Raw genomic sequence first — 12,961 nt, 5'->3', positions numbered from 1 at the left:
GCAATAAATTCCATTTTTGGTTAACACCTGCTTCCAAACCAGTAAAATGAGTGATGGAAGGACACATACCGAGTCTACAATTGACCAGTCCAGAGGATAAGCAAAGAGTTCAGGTTTAGCTGTTGGAATTTTCTCAATAAGACTTTTTATGTGTTTACGTTTTTCTTCGGTGTTAACACTGCCTTTGGGAGCTCCCTTATCATCCTCCCCATAGTCCAACGGAACCAATTTTCTCTTTTTGGGTACCTCATCACTGTCCTCATCCTCAAATTTATTGAATACACTGTCCACTGGCAGCTTTTTCCTTTTTGCAGCATTTGGCTGGCTTGGACTACTGGTGGTACCTGCAGAAAAATAAAATCGAGCATCAAGAAACTCACCAGCTTCTACTATGAACATAGTAAAAAAAAACTTGCTTGAAAAACATCTTGTAAGCACAATAAGCAAACCTGGTAACTAACTACAGACATTGTTGATAAAGGTCAGCTTAATAACAAAAGCAGACAAGAACACTGAGAAAGAAATCACAAAAAACTTGGCATAAACGGACATAACATGGATAAGAAAGTACAGTTTTGTACCTACCATAAATGTAGATGTCCGATAGATATGCAACTGCAGTCATAACATATGGGTTGTCCTGCCTCAGGCAGCCCTCGGTCGGCCGAATTCCAAAGTCTGGGTCCGGCGTCGGCTGGTGTCGCCTCCTCTCCGACGTCACAACGGCTGGAGTATAAAGGCATCGGCCGACGCCATCTTCTTCAGTGTTTCTTGCCCCAGATGCCAGGTGCCCTCCTAGGAAGGCTAAATTTGGTGAATGGATAAACAATTCCAGACATGCACAACAGTAATAAACAGATACACCATAGTAGATACCCCCAGCTAATAAGAATAGGGGTAGGGACCCATAAAGAAAGTTGAAGAGGGGTAGGAGGGTGGGAAAATCCGACTGCAGTTGCATATCTATCGGACATCTACATTTATGGTAGGTACAAAACTGTACTATGTCCTTCAAGAATGCAACTGCAGTCATAATATATGGGTTGAATACCATAGCCAAGCTGGGGGTGGATGGAACTAAGAGAGGGATGGTGTAGCTAAAATGCCCTGCAGGACTGCCGAAGCAAAGCCTGCTCGGGATCTGGAGTATAAGGGCAGGTTGTAGTGCTTGGTAAATGTATGCACGGAGCTCCATGTAGCAGCCTCTAAAATGTCCTTTGTTGCCACTCCTCTTAGGAAAGCTGTGCATGTGGCTATAGCTCTGGTGGAATGTGGCCTAACATTGGCTGGCACACCTTTTCCATGGAAAGAATAGCAGAATCTGATGCAGTGTCCAATCAGTTTTGAAATTGTTTGTTTGGAGATTGCTTTTCCTTGTACTTCAGCAGCATAGGCTACAAATAGTTGGTCAGACTTTCTGGTGGCCTTAGTTCTGTCCAAGTAGTAGCGTAGTTGCCTGTGTATGTCCCAAGTATGCAGCAGTCCCCCCCCCTATTTTGAGGATTGGGGAAGAAAGTAGGCAGGTGAATAGCTTGATTTAGAGACACCCTGGAAATAACTTTTGGCATGAATGTAGGATTGGTTCTTAGAGAAACTCTGTCCTGATGAAAAATGAGGAAGGGAGGCACTGCTATGAGTGCCTGTATCTCCAAGACTCTTCTTGCAGATGTGACTGCCAATAGAAAGACCGTTTTCCATGATAGGAATTTCATTTCTGAAGTTGCTGCTGGCTCAAAAGGAGGAAGAGTTAATTTTTCCAAAACGAAATTGAGGTCCCATGCAGGTACTGGCTGTTTTCTGGGAGGTTTGATATTCTTTATCCCTCTTAGAAACTGTCTTAGCAAAGGATGTGAAAACACTGGTGGGTCACAATTGTATTTTGCTGAGATTGCTGAGGCGTGAATCTTTATAGAAGAGTATGAGAGTCCAGTATGAAACATTTCTGCCAAGTATTCTAATATCTGAGGTATACTCAGTAATGTTGTGTCCTGACCCCTGTTGGCATTCCAGATGCTGAATCTCTTCCACTTGGCTGAATAGGTTTTTCTGGTGGAAGGTCTGCGTGCTTCCAGTAAGATCTCTTGAACTGTCTTGGAAAGAGAGATAGCTGTAGGAGTCATGGTAACCTCCAGGCTGTCAGATGCAATGTTTTCAGGTTTTGATGGACAGTCCTGTAATTGTGTTGTGTTAGAAGCAGGGGCCATAGGGGCAGAGGCCACGGTCTGGTCCGAGTTATGCTCAACGGCAGAGGGTACACCAGTGTTGCCTTGGCCAGTCTGGAGCTATCAAAATGCCTGTTGGTTATTCTACTTTGATCTTCAGTATCACCTTGGTTAGCAGAGGTAGAGGAGGGAATGCATAAATTTTTAGGGAGTTCCAGCTGAAGGAGAGAGCATCCGTTTTCCAGGCTAGAGGATGGTGGGTCCTTGTGCAGAACTTTTCCAGGTGATGATTTAAGTGGGAAGCAAAGAGATCTACGTCCGGTCTTCCCCATGTCTTTGTTAGTTGTGAGAAAATGTGAGGATGCAGCATCCATTCGTGTGGATCCAAGAAATTTCTGCTCAGGTTGTCCGCCAGTACATTGTCCTTGCCTGGCACAAACTGGGATTGCAGATGTATCTTCAGACTCAGAGATTTTTCCCAGAGAAGCATTGTTAGTCTGCAGAGGGGATAAGAATGAGTGCCTCCCTGCTTCTTTATATACCACATGACAGTGGTGCTGTCTGTCCTTATTAGCAAATGTCCTTGTTGTAGTGATTTTTCGAAAGCCTCGATTGCATGTATCACTGCCAACATCTCTTTTTGGTTTATGTGCAGATGTCTTTCCTTTGGTGTCCATAGACCTTGAATGCATCTGCCCTCCATGTGCACCCCCCATCCATGATCTGAGGTGTCTGTTGTAATCATTTGACCTGCTTGTGGTCTGTTGAAAGACATGCCTTTGTTTAACTGATTCGCTTGAGCCCACCAGACATGGAATAAGTGGGATTACGTCCTCTAGGCTTTGGCTGTGTTGGGACCATAAGCTTTTTAAATACCATTGCAGCTTTCTCATATAAAGTCTTGCCAAAGGTATCAGAAGAATGCAAGATGCCATGAACCCCAGGGCCTGCAGGATTTTCCTTGCAGTCAGCTGGGAGAGTTTTGCTAGGCCTTTGAAGTACTCTGGTAACTGCCTATGTTTTTCCTCTGTGAGGTAGGCCATTTGAGTTTCTGTGTCCAGTTTGGCTCCTAGGAAAATAATCTGTTGGGATGGCAGTAGTCTTGACTTCTGAATGTTGACAGTGTATCCCAAGGCCGGTAGTAGTTGAATGACATAGTCCAAGTTTGCTTTTAAGGTTTGTTTGTTGTCTGCTTGTATGAGGCAGTCGTCCAGGTAGAGGTATATTTGAATCCCCTGTAGTCTGCAGTGTGCCACTACTGATGCCAGGCATTTCGTGAACACTCTGGGCACAGTAGATAAGCCAAACGGCAATGCTGAGAATTGATAATGCACTGTTCCTGCAAGAAATCTGAGGTATCTTCTGCAGCTTTGTCTGACTGGGACATGCAGGTATGCCTCCTTGAGGTCCAGAGTGACCAGCCAAGACCCCTTGCCCAGCATGGGAAGGAGTTGCTGCAGCGTCAGCATTTTGAACTTTGGCACAATAAGAAAAGTATTTAGAGTTGACAAGTCTAGTATAGGTCTCCATTTGTTTTCTTTTCTTGGAACAAGGAACAGTCTTGAATAAAATCCCTGGCCTTGTTCCTGAGGAGGAACCCTTTCTATTGCTTTTATACTTAACAGCTTTGAAACTTGAGTGAGTGCCTCTGCCCTTTGATGATGTGGCAGGTTTGGCATGCCTTGTCTTAGTGGTAAAGTATGGAAGTGGAATCTGTAACCCTTGTCTATTAAATCCAGAATCCAGTTGTCCCTGGTTAAGATATGCCAGTTTTTTGAGAATAAAGGATAATTTTCCGCCCAAAGGTGCTTCTCTTAAAGCCTTTGTAGGCGGTATGAAAGTCAAGTCATTGTGATTGTCCTTGTGCTGCAGCTGGACTGGCTGCAGCACTTCTTTGATTTGTAGGTTGCCATTGGCGGCCCCTGTAGGAGCCTCGGTATTGCCCTCGGCCACGTCTGTTCTTTCCCCTTTGAAACTTGTCCGAATCTGGGAAGGACCAATTCTTTGAAGGCCAGTTTCTACTGAATCTGGGTGGCTGAACCTGGAGGAAATCCTTGACTGTCTGTACTGACTTAGCTTTTTCCTCTATGGATTTCAACACATCTTGTGCATTTGCACCAAAAAGCTTCTGTTTTTCCAGAGGTGCATCAAGTAATTTTACTTTGACATGGTCTGGCAGTGGCTGATCTTTTAACCAAGCATGTCTACGTATCACAGCCCCAGTCATAGCTGCCCTACATGAAGCCTCCAATGCATCATAACCACACTGAAGAAAATGACTGTTAACCTGCTGAGTGTTATGTACGTGATCCTGCAATGCCTTTCTATCAATAGGCTCAGGAGAGGCTAACTTTTTCTGTAAATCATCCAGTAAAAAATCCTGGTACTGAAACATATGAAAACGGCAGTTAAGTGACCTCATGGCTAGGGTGGTAGAGGTATAAACTTTTTTACCCCATCTCTCCACAGACCTAGCTTCCCTATCTGCTGGCAAAGGATTCTTGGCATTGGAGGTAGCAACTCCCTTGGGGCCCTGTGAAATAGTTTCTAAATCCACGGAGTGGGCCTTAAAGAGATGCTTGTGAGTGTCAGGGACTCTGTAAGATCTGTCTGGCTTGACAGGAGCAGGGGGGAGAGAATCAGGGTTAGCACTGGAGTCGGAGAAAACATCATCCAAAACATCCATCACAGGAGGAATAGCTAAAGGTCTGTGCTGGGGAAGCTTTAGGAAGGTACGGAGCCTTTTCCTGGCATCGGAGAATTCCTGACCCTGCCATTGGAAATGTTCCCTCATTGAGTGCAGGACTTCACCAAACGAGAAATCCTCTGGAGGAGAGGCAGAGGGAATTGATTCCTCAGCATCAGAGTCCTCATAGGCCTGGAAGGATTCTTCTTGAATATCTGAATGCTCAGAATCCCCAGAGGCCTCATCTGAAGAGAGGTTTTCAGTCTGCTCAGTTCTAGGCCTTTTCTCTACAGGAGGCTGAGAACCTCTGTCTGGGTGAGGCTGAGACCCCCTGATAAGGGAAATAAGGTCTGCAGCCAGAGACATAATCTGTTTATCAGAGGAGGGGGCCTGGACAGCAGGTTTAGGATGGGCCTTGGCCTGACTGGCGGCCTTAGCACATGCAAAGGCCTTGATGGACATAGATACAGGAGGCCTAGCAGCCCCACGTGCAGGAGTGACCTTGTCCACCGGAATGGTGTCGGGTAAATCAAGAACTTCGGTTTCCGGAGGAAAATCAACAACCGGCACCGGAGAGGTCTCCGGGACCGAAGGACGAGTTAACGCTGTGTCGTCGGCCTGGAGCGGTTGAATTACCGCTTCCGCAGGGACCGAAGCACTAGCGGAGGGTCTAGGAGTAGTATCGGTAGAGGACGCGGGCCAAGGATGCCGGTCCCGGTCCTTCCGTTTTTTGGAAGATTGAGTTGTCGGTTGATCCGACGGCATGATATACGCAAAGGATTCGCCGAAAAAGTCTTCAGCAAATTCTGCCCGGCGCCTGAGAGTGCGCTTATTAAAGCAAGCACAGGCAGCGCAGGCCGAGACGTCGTGGTCTGGGCCCAGGCAAGGAAGACAGTAGGAATGGAAGTCCTTATGAGATATTTGTTTACCACAAGACAAACAATTATTAACTTTCTCAATTTGTTCTGACATCGGCTGAGGCAAGAAAAAATGTTCCCCAACGGGGTACTTAGCTTTTAGATGACTTCGGTACTGAAAACACAGGAGCTGACCGACCGGCACTTGCGAACTGCTTCTGCTTCGGGCACCACGCGGCAAGAAAGACTGAAGAAGATAGCGTCGGCCGATGCCTTTATACTCCAGCCGTTGTGACGTCGGAGAGGAGGCGACACCAGCCGACGCCGGACCCAGACTTTGGAATTCGGCCGACCGAGGGCTGCCTGAGGCAGGACAACCCATATGTTATGACTGCAGTTGCATTCTTGAAGGACATCTATGGCAGCACTCATGGCAATGCGTTTGGCTAAGATTGAGACCATTTTAATAGTCAGCTGGAAGAACATTTGGTTGGTAGAAAGACCACTCATGAGGATAATTGCTATTGTAAGAATTGTTGTGCAAGAACCATCAGGCCTCTGAAGATCATGGCAGCATAACACCACCAAAGGAAAAGACAACCATTAAACCTATACAGCTTGAGAGTCATGGTGATGAATACTCGAAAAAGAATGACTACCTTTACACAGGATACATTTTTTGTCAAAATGTGATGAAAGAAGCAAAAAATACAGTTGTGTACACATACCATAAATGTAGATGTTCGAGTGTATTCACTGTTGCAGTCATCACATTTGGGTTATCTGCTTGCAGTAGCCCTCAGTCGGCCTGATTATCAAAGTCTTGGGCCCTGCGTAGGTTGCTGTCTCATTTTCCATGACCTCAGGTAGTCAGGGGTATAAAGCATGCAGCCGATGTCATTACATCAGTTTTTCTTGCTCCAGATGTCAGGTGCCCCCCCCCCCCCAAAAGGGAAGCAATTAAATATAAATATACAAGGTTATGCCTCCAACAAAAAAGCAAATACACCAAAAAGCTTTTAAGTATAGTAAAGGAGAATAGAGGTATAGCCAAAGAAGTCAGGGGGTTGGAGGGAGGGTAACCAGGACTGCAACAGTGAATACACTTGAACATCTACATTTATGGTAAGTGTACACAACTGTACTATGGTCTTCATGTTTCACTGTTGCAGTCATCACATTTGTGCATATTCCCAAAGCTAAGGATGGGAGGAGGAATTTAGATAGCATTATGACCAGCTATAAGGCCCTGGAAGACTGCAGTGGCAAAGCCAGCTCTGGATTTAGAGAAAATTGGCAAATGGTAATGCTTGGTGAAAGTATGTACAGAACTCCAGGTAGCAGCTTCTAGGATGTCTCTGGTAGGGACACCTCTGAGAAATGTTGTAGAGGTAGATGCAGCCCTTGGTTGAATGGGGTCTAATCCCCTGTGGGATAGGTTTTCCATGGTGCTTATAGCAGAAATTAATGCAATGGCCTATCCATTTAGAAATGGTTTGCTTTGAAATAGCCTTAGGAATTTTAACTCTGCAGTTGCAGCTGGCTCAAAAGGAGGAACGGTGGGTTTTTCCAATACAAAATTAAGGTCTCAGGCTGGAGTTGGGGCTCTCTTGGGTGGTCTTAAGTTTTTGGCCCATCTGAGGATCTGCTTGAGCAGTGGGTGAGAAAAGAGGGGTGGATCTGTGTTGTAATGAGCTGAAATGGCTGAGGCGTGAATTTTGATGGAGGAAAAGGAAAGGCCCTTGTGAAGCACTTCAGTTAAGTATTGAAAAATCTGAGGTAAATTGGGCGCTGCTGTGGCCATCCCTTGAGTGTGGTTCCAGACACAGAATCTTTTCCATTTTTCAGCATAAGATTTTCTAGTACTAGGCCTCCTTGCCTCCAAAATGACATCCAACACTTGTTTACTGAGGGATGGTAACAGACAGATTACGTTAATTATAGCCAGGCTGCCAGGTTCAGGGTTTGAAGCTGGGGGTGCAGAATCTGGCTCTCTTGCTGAGACAGCAGGGTAGGGGGTCTGAGGTAGGTGCCATGGGGCCAGCTGTGACACACTGCGCAAGAGGGGGTACCAGTGTTGGCGTGGCCAGACTGGTGCAATCAATATCATCCTTGGTTTGCCTTGTTTGATCTTTAGTAGTACTTTGGAGAGGAGAGGCAGAGGAGGAAAGGCATAAACTGATAGATTTTATTTATTTATTTAACATTTGTTGGCCGGGAAAGTCCGACTAGGTTCCACAGATCCTGCTTTCAGCAGAGGCCCGGGGAGAAATGCTCCAGAAGTATGTTTTTAGAATGTGGGAGAAAACGGGAGTACTCGGAGGAAACCCACGTGAACACAGGGAGAACATGCAAACTCCACACAGAAGGCACCCCAGCTGAGAATCAAACCGGAGAACCTCTTGCTGTGAGGCAACAGCATTAACCACTGCGCCGCCCTAGCTTTTTCCAGCTGAAGGACACAGCATCCACTTTCCAAGCTTGTTTGTGGGGAGTCCTTGTGCAGAATTTGTCCAATTGATAGTTCTGGGGGGAGGCAAACAGATCTATATCTGGGATCCCCCATTTGCTGATCAAAATGTTGAAAATCTTTGGTTCTAGATTCCACTCGTGTGGGTCCATGGGATTTCTGCTTAGTTCGCCAGCAAGTGTGTTTAGTTTTCCCTGACAGGAATTGAGCCTGTAGATGAACTTGGTAGCTCAAGGCTGTGTTCCACCGAGCCATGGCTAGTCTGCAGAGGGGATAAGAATGGGTACCCCCCTGCTTGTTTATGTACTACATCCAGTGGTGTCGTCTGTCTTTACCATTAATTGTCCTGGAAGAATGTGGTCCTTGAAGGCTGTCAGAGCATTCTGTACAGCTAACATTTCTTTTTGATTGATATGCAGGTGCATTTGACTTGGGTTCCATTTGCCCTTAATGCACTTCCCTGCCAGGTGAGCACTCATGCATTGTCTGATGCGTCTGTTGTTAGGGTTTGGGTGGCAGGGGGTAGAGTGAATGTTTTGGTGGCAGGCCTGTGCCCACCAAAGGAATTCGAACCGTAGGCAAGGTATGATAGGAGTCATTGCTTCTAGATCCTGAGAATGTTGACACCATAGACTTTTTATATACCATTGTAGTTTCCTCATATGCAGTCTTGCATATGGAATTAGTAGACTGCACAAGGCCATGAACCCCAAGGCTTGCAGTATTTGCCTTGCAGATAGCAGGGTTTTTGTGGCCACTAGTTTGAACTAAGCTGTCAAATGAATTTGTTTCTCTGGCGTGAAGAAAGCCATCTGGGAAGTTGTGTTCAAGCTTGATCCCAGGAATATAATTTGTTGACAGGGTACCAACTGTGATTTCTTTTCATTTATGGTGCACCCCAGACAAGTTAACACCTTCTGCACAAATGCCAGATGGTTCAGAAATATGTTGTGGCTTTCTGCCTGAATTACACAATCGTCCAGGTATGGGTATATCTGAATATTTCTTTGCCTGCAAAATGCAATGACTGCAGCTAGGCACTTTGTGAATACCCTGGGTGCAGTAGATAAGCCAAAGGGCAGTGCAGAAAACTGATAGTGCATGCAGCCTGCTTTGAAGTGTAGGTATTTTCTGCAAGATTCCCTGATTGGGATGTGCAGGTAGGCATCCTATAAATCCAGTGTTGCCAACCAGGCATCTTTGCCTATTATGGGAAGCAACTTGTGAAGAGTTAGCATCTTGAATTTTGGAATCACCAAAAAAGGTGTTTAGGATACAGAGGTCCAGGATAGGATGCCACGAGTTGTCTTTTCTGGGTACCAGGAAAAGTCTTGAGTAGAAACCTTGTCCCTTTTCTTCTTCAATTTTTTGAGGGCCAATGCCTACTAAATCTAGGAGGCTGCCCTTGTAAGAAATCTTTAACAGTTTGCATAGATATAGCTTTTTCCTCCATCTTTTTAAGAACTTCTTCTGCTTTGTCGCCAAACAGGTGGTCCTGATTTAAGGGAGCATCCAGCAATTTAGTTTTAACATGATCTGGCAAAGACTGCGCCTTAAGCCAAGCATGCCTTCTAAGTACAGACCCGGTGACAGCAGCCCTGCAAGATGCCTCTAGTGAATCAAAACCACATTGCAAATTATGTTTTCCAACTTGTTCAGCAGAATGTATTAAATCCTGTAAATCCTTATTTTCAGCACAATCAGGAGTCAACATAATTTTCTGTTTAAGCAATCCAATAATATTCTGCTGATACTTCAACATATGAAACTGGCAATTTAAGGCCCTGATGGCTAAGGTTGCAGAGGTGTATACCTTCTTACCTCATCTATCCAGGGCCCTGGAATCTCTATCAGAGGGGGTAGGATTTTTGGCAGTAGTAGCCTTAATGCCCTTGGGTCCCTGTGAAATGGTCTCAGGATCCGCAGTAGGATTTTTAAAAAGGAACTTGTGAGAATCATGAACCCTGTAATATTTATCAGGTTTTCTGGGAGCAGGGGGTAGAGAGTCAGGGGCCAAGCTAGATTCGGAAAAGGCATCATCAACAATGTCCAGCACAGGAGTAAGAAATCTGTAAGCCTCTTTTTAGAATCAGAGTAATCCTGGCTTTCCCAGTGAAAATGCTCCCTAAGAGTATGCAAAGTTTCACCAAAAGAAAAATCGTCTGGGGGAGAAGCAGAGGGAATAGAGTCCTCTGCATCAGAATCCTCATAGGTAGACAAGGGTAAATCCTGGTCATCAGAGGAGACAGAAATTTCAGAATCCTGATCAGAAGTATCATAAGCAAATTCAGTCCTAGGTCTCTTAGAGGGGGAAGGTTGGCTTCCCCTGATTAAAGCAATAAGGTCTTTAGCCATTCTTATCATTTGTTTTTTAGGCATAGAGGCTTGACCATGCAGTCTGGGAGTCTGTTTCCTAGGCATGGTTTGAGATTTAGGACTAGAAGAAGATGGCGTTGGTTTAATATGCAAGTCAGTAGGTCTGGATACACCCTCAGAAGCCGGTGCCTGCACAGCGGCTCTGGACACATCCAAGGTAGAGACATCCGCAGGTTCCACAGTTCAAACATCTTGCGGCATACCGGACTCCGAATGGGTCTCAGTAGAGGCCTGTGAATACGAAGTAGTGGGTATCAGGGGCTGCAAAAGCGTCTCACTGAGTACTGGCGAACTGGCGACTAGCTTAGAAGCGTCGTCGGCAGCTTTGGACCTAGGTGGCCTGTCTCTGCCTTTATCTTTGCGTTTTTTCAGAATGTCGGTAGTCGGGTGGCTTACCGAAGACATATCTGGCTAATTGAACCAAGTACCAAAACATTTAGAAGCGAAATGTACCGACGACGAATAGTTTGTGGTTTAAATAAGGCACAAAACCAACAGCGAGGTACGTCGTAGTCAGGGCCTAGGCAAGGAATACAGTACAAATGAAAATCTTTATGAGGTATTTGCTTTCCACAAGAAATACAATTACTGACTTTTACTGACATCAGTTTAGAGCAAGAAAAAGTTTCCCCAGTGGGGTAACTTGGGTTTAGTTGAAGACTTCGGTTCTGAAACTCGTAAACGGAAATTTCAGGAGTCGGCCGATCGGCACTTGCGAACTGCTTCTGCTTCGGGCGCCGCACGGCAAGAAAGACTGATGTAATGGCGTCGGCAGCATGCTTTATACCCGACTACCTGACGTCACAGAAGATGAGACAGCACGAAGGACAGAAGGAACTGGAAAGTTATCATACAAGGCACTCCCCATGATGGGAGTAAAGCTTGTTTTAGGGGACTTCAATTAGACTCCTGAAGGCCTGCCCCAAAGTGCACTTCTCTCCATTACAGGCATCTACAACAGTTTGCTAGAACTCATCCTTGAATAACAGCCTAGCCAGTCATCCAGTGCAGATGATGTAATAATCTGCGCCCCAAATCAGAGAATCAGATCAGTCATATTCACAGCAAGATGCATGGAATCCCACTGTAGAAGCTAAGCATGTTAACCAGATCAACCCTGAACCAGAGAACCATATCACCATTAACCCAGAGTGAGGGATATCTGTCAGCTTCTACAATTCCAAATCTACACGATAAGACTGAACTCTGATAGTGGATACTGTCATGCGAGAGACATGAACCCTATTTTGGTGAAGAACACCATCCTCATGGCTCATTACACACACAGCCTTACAACTGTTGTCATGAAATAAGGGGGCAAGATGCTGCAGTCCTCAAGAGTCATGCTCGTCCAAACTGATCACAAAAGTCTTCCCCAAGGTGTCTTGTCAAGTTGGGAGTTTAATTCAAAGGATTAAGACTATGCTGTTTTTCAAAGTGCTATGCTTGAGCCCCACAGGCTTCATTTGCTTAAACTAAGACACCGAGTAAAGTCATTTAACCAGAAAGTTCTCCCATGTTGCCAGTAAGGAGACACTGTGTCTAATGCGGTCCACTGGCCAAAAAATAAACTTTACTACCATTAAGCAGGGTTTTTGCATGTCATGTACCTCCCAGAAGCCAAGGAAGCGGATTCCAGACAAACGTCACTCTAGTTAAGTGGAGATTTTGCAGTCATGTGCCTTTCATGAGGAAAGGAAGAATATCCAAGATGCCTCCATGCTGTAAAGGCATCTTTAGAAAAGGCTTCACTTGGTAGGGGGCGGTTTAACTCAAAACTTCTCATGCTTTTTACCCAGAGACTGATAAAAGCAATTCTGGGGACAAGGTCAGGTAAACAGTCCAACCCAAAACATACTTCATCAGTCTTGGAGTGTAACCAAAGGGGGGTCAACCAGGGAGACTTTTTAGAATAACTTCTCCTGGACACTAAGTGAGAAAGATAGCTCTTGAAGGAGTCTCTCATACTCTGAAACAGTATTAAGGATAGAGAAAAAAAGGATATGGTGCATGGGGAAGTGCAATCTAGAGGTGGCACTGGTATTAAAGATACTAGCATATAGTCTGTAGTTTTCATCAGATAAGCTCTCTTTACTCCACCATTGTGGTAAGATGCAAGGGACCTTCCTTGCTTAGTGCTTGTTCAGGGCAATTTCAAATGTTACCCATATTCTGACAGCTGATGCAGGTATCAATCTTCATATGCAGATGGCAAGTGAGCGATATTCTCCTTGTCCCAGAAATACAGACTGTGATGGTGTAGGTTGCGGCTCATGACTTCTTATCAGCAAGCACAAAGAGCTGGCTTCAGTTTTTTAGGCATTGAACACAAAACCCTTCCATGATGACTTTTAGGCTAGGGTTGACATGTAAAATATAAACAGAAAACTGATGCACTGACTAAGCATGC

The 12,961-nt window shown here is 45.3% G+C and overlaps 1 protein-coding gene across 4 annotated transcripts in view; it reads right to left on the bottom strand.

Annotated features, from left to right (window-relative positions):
• The window catches only part of RBM25 (RNA binding motif protein 25), a 1,759,384-nt gene that overhangs the window by 170,393 nt on the left and 1,576,030 nt on the right, over positions 1-12,961 (bottom strand). For all 4 annotated transcript variants that reach the window (XM_044074670.1, XM_044074671.1, XM_044074673.1 and 1 more), the window contains exon 15: positions 70-344. In XM_044074670.1, the coding sequence (XP_043930605.1) occupies positions 70-344 (275 nt within the window). The remainder of the gene's footprint in view (positions 1-69; positions 345-12,961) is intronic.

Source organism: Protopterus annectens, chromosome 6.part0, assembly GCF_019279795.1.
Source record: "Protopterus annectens isolate FY-2018-M chromosome 6.part0, PAN1.0, whole genome shotgun sequence".
In the NCBI taxonomy this organism is placed as follows: Eukaryota; Metazoa; Chordata; order Ceratodontiformes; family Protopteridae; genus Protopterus; species Protopterus annectens.
Note: the sequence above shows the minus strand (reverse complement) of the source record. Positions and strands in the feature narration are given on the sequence as shown.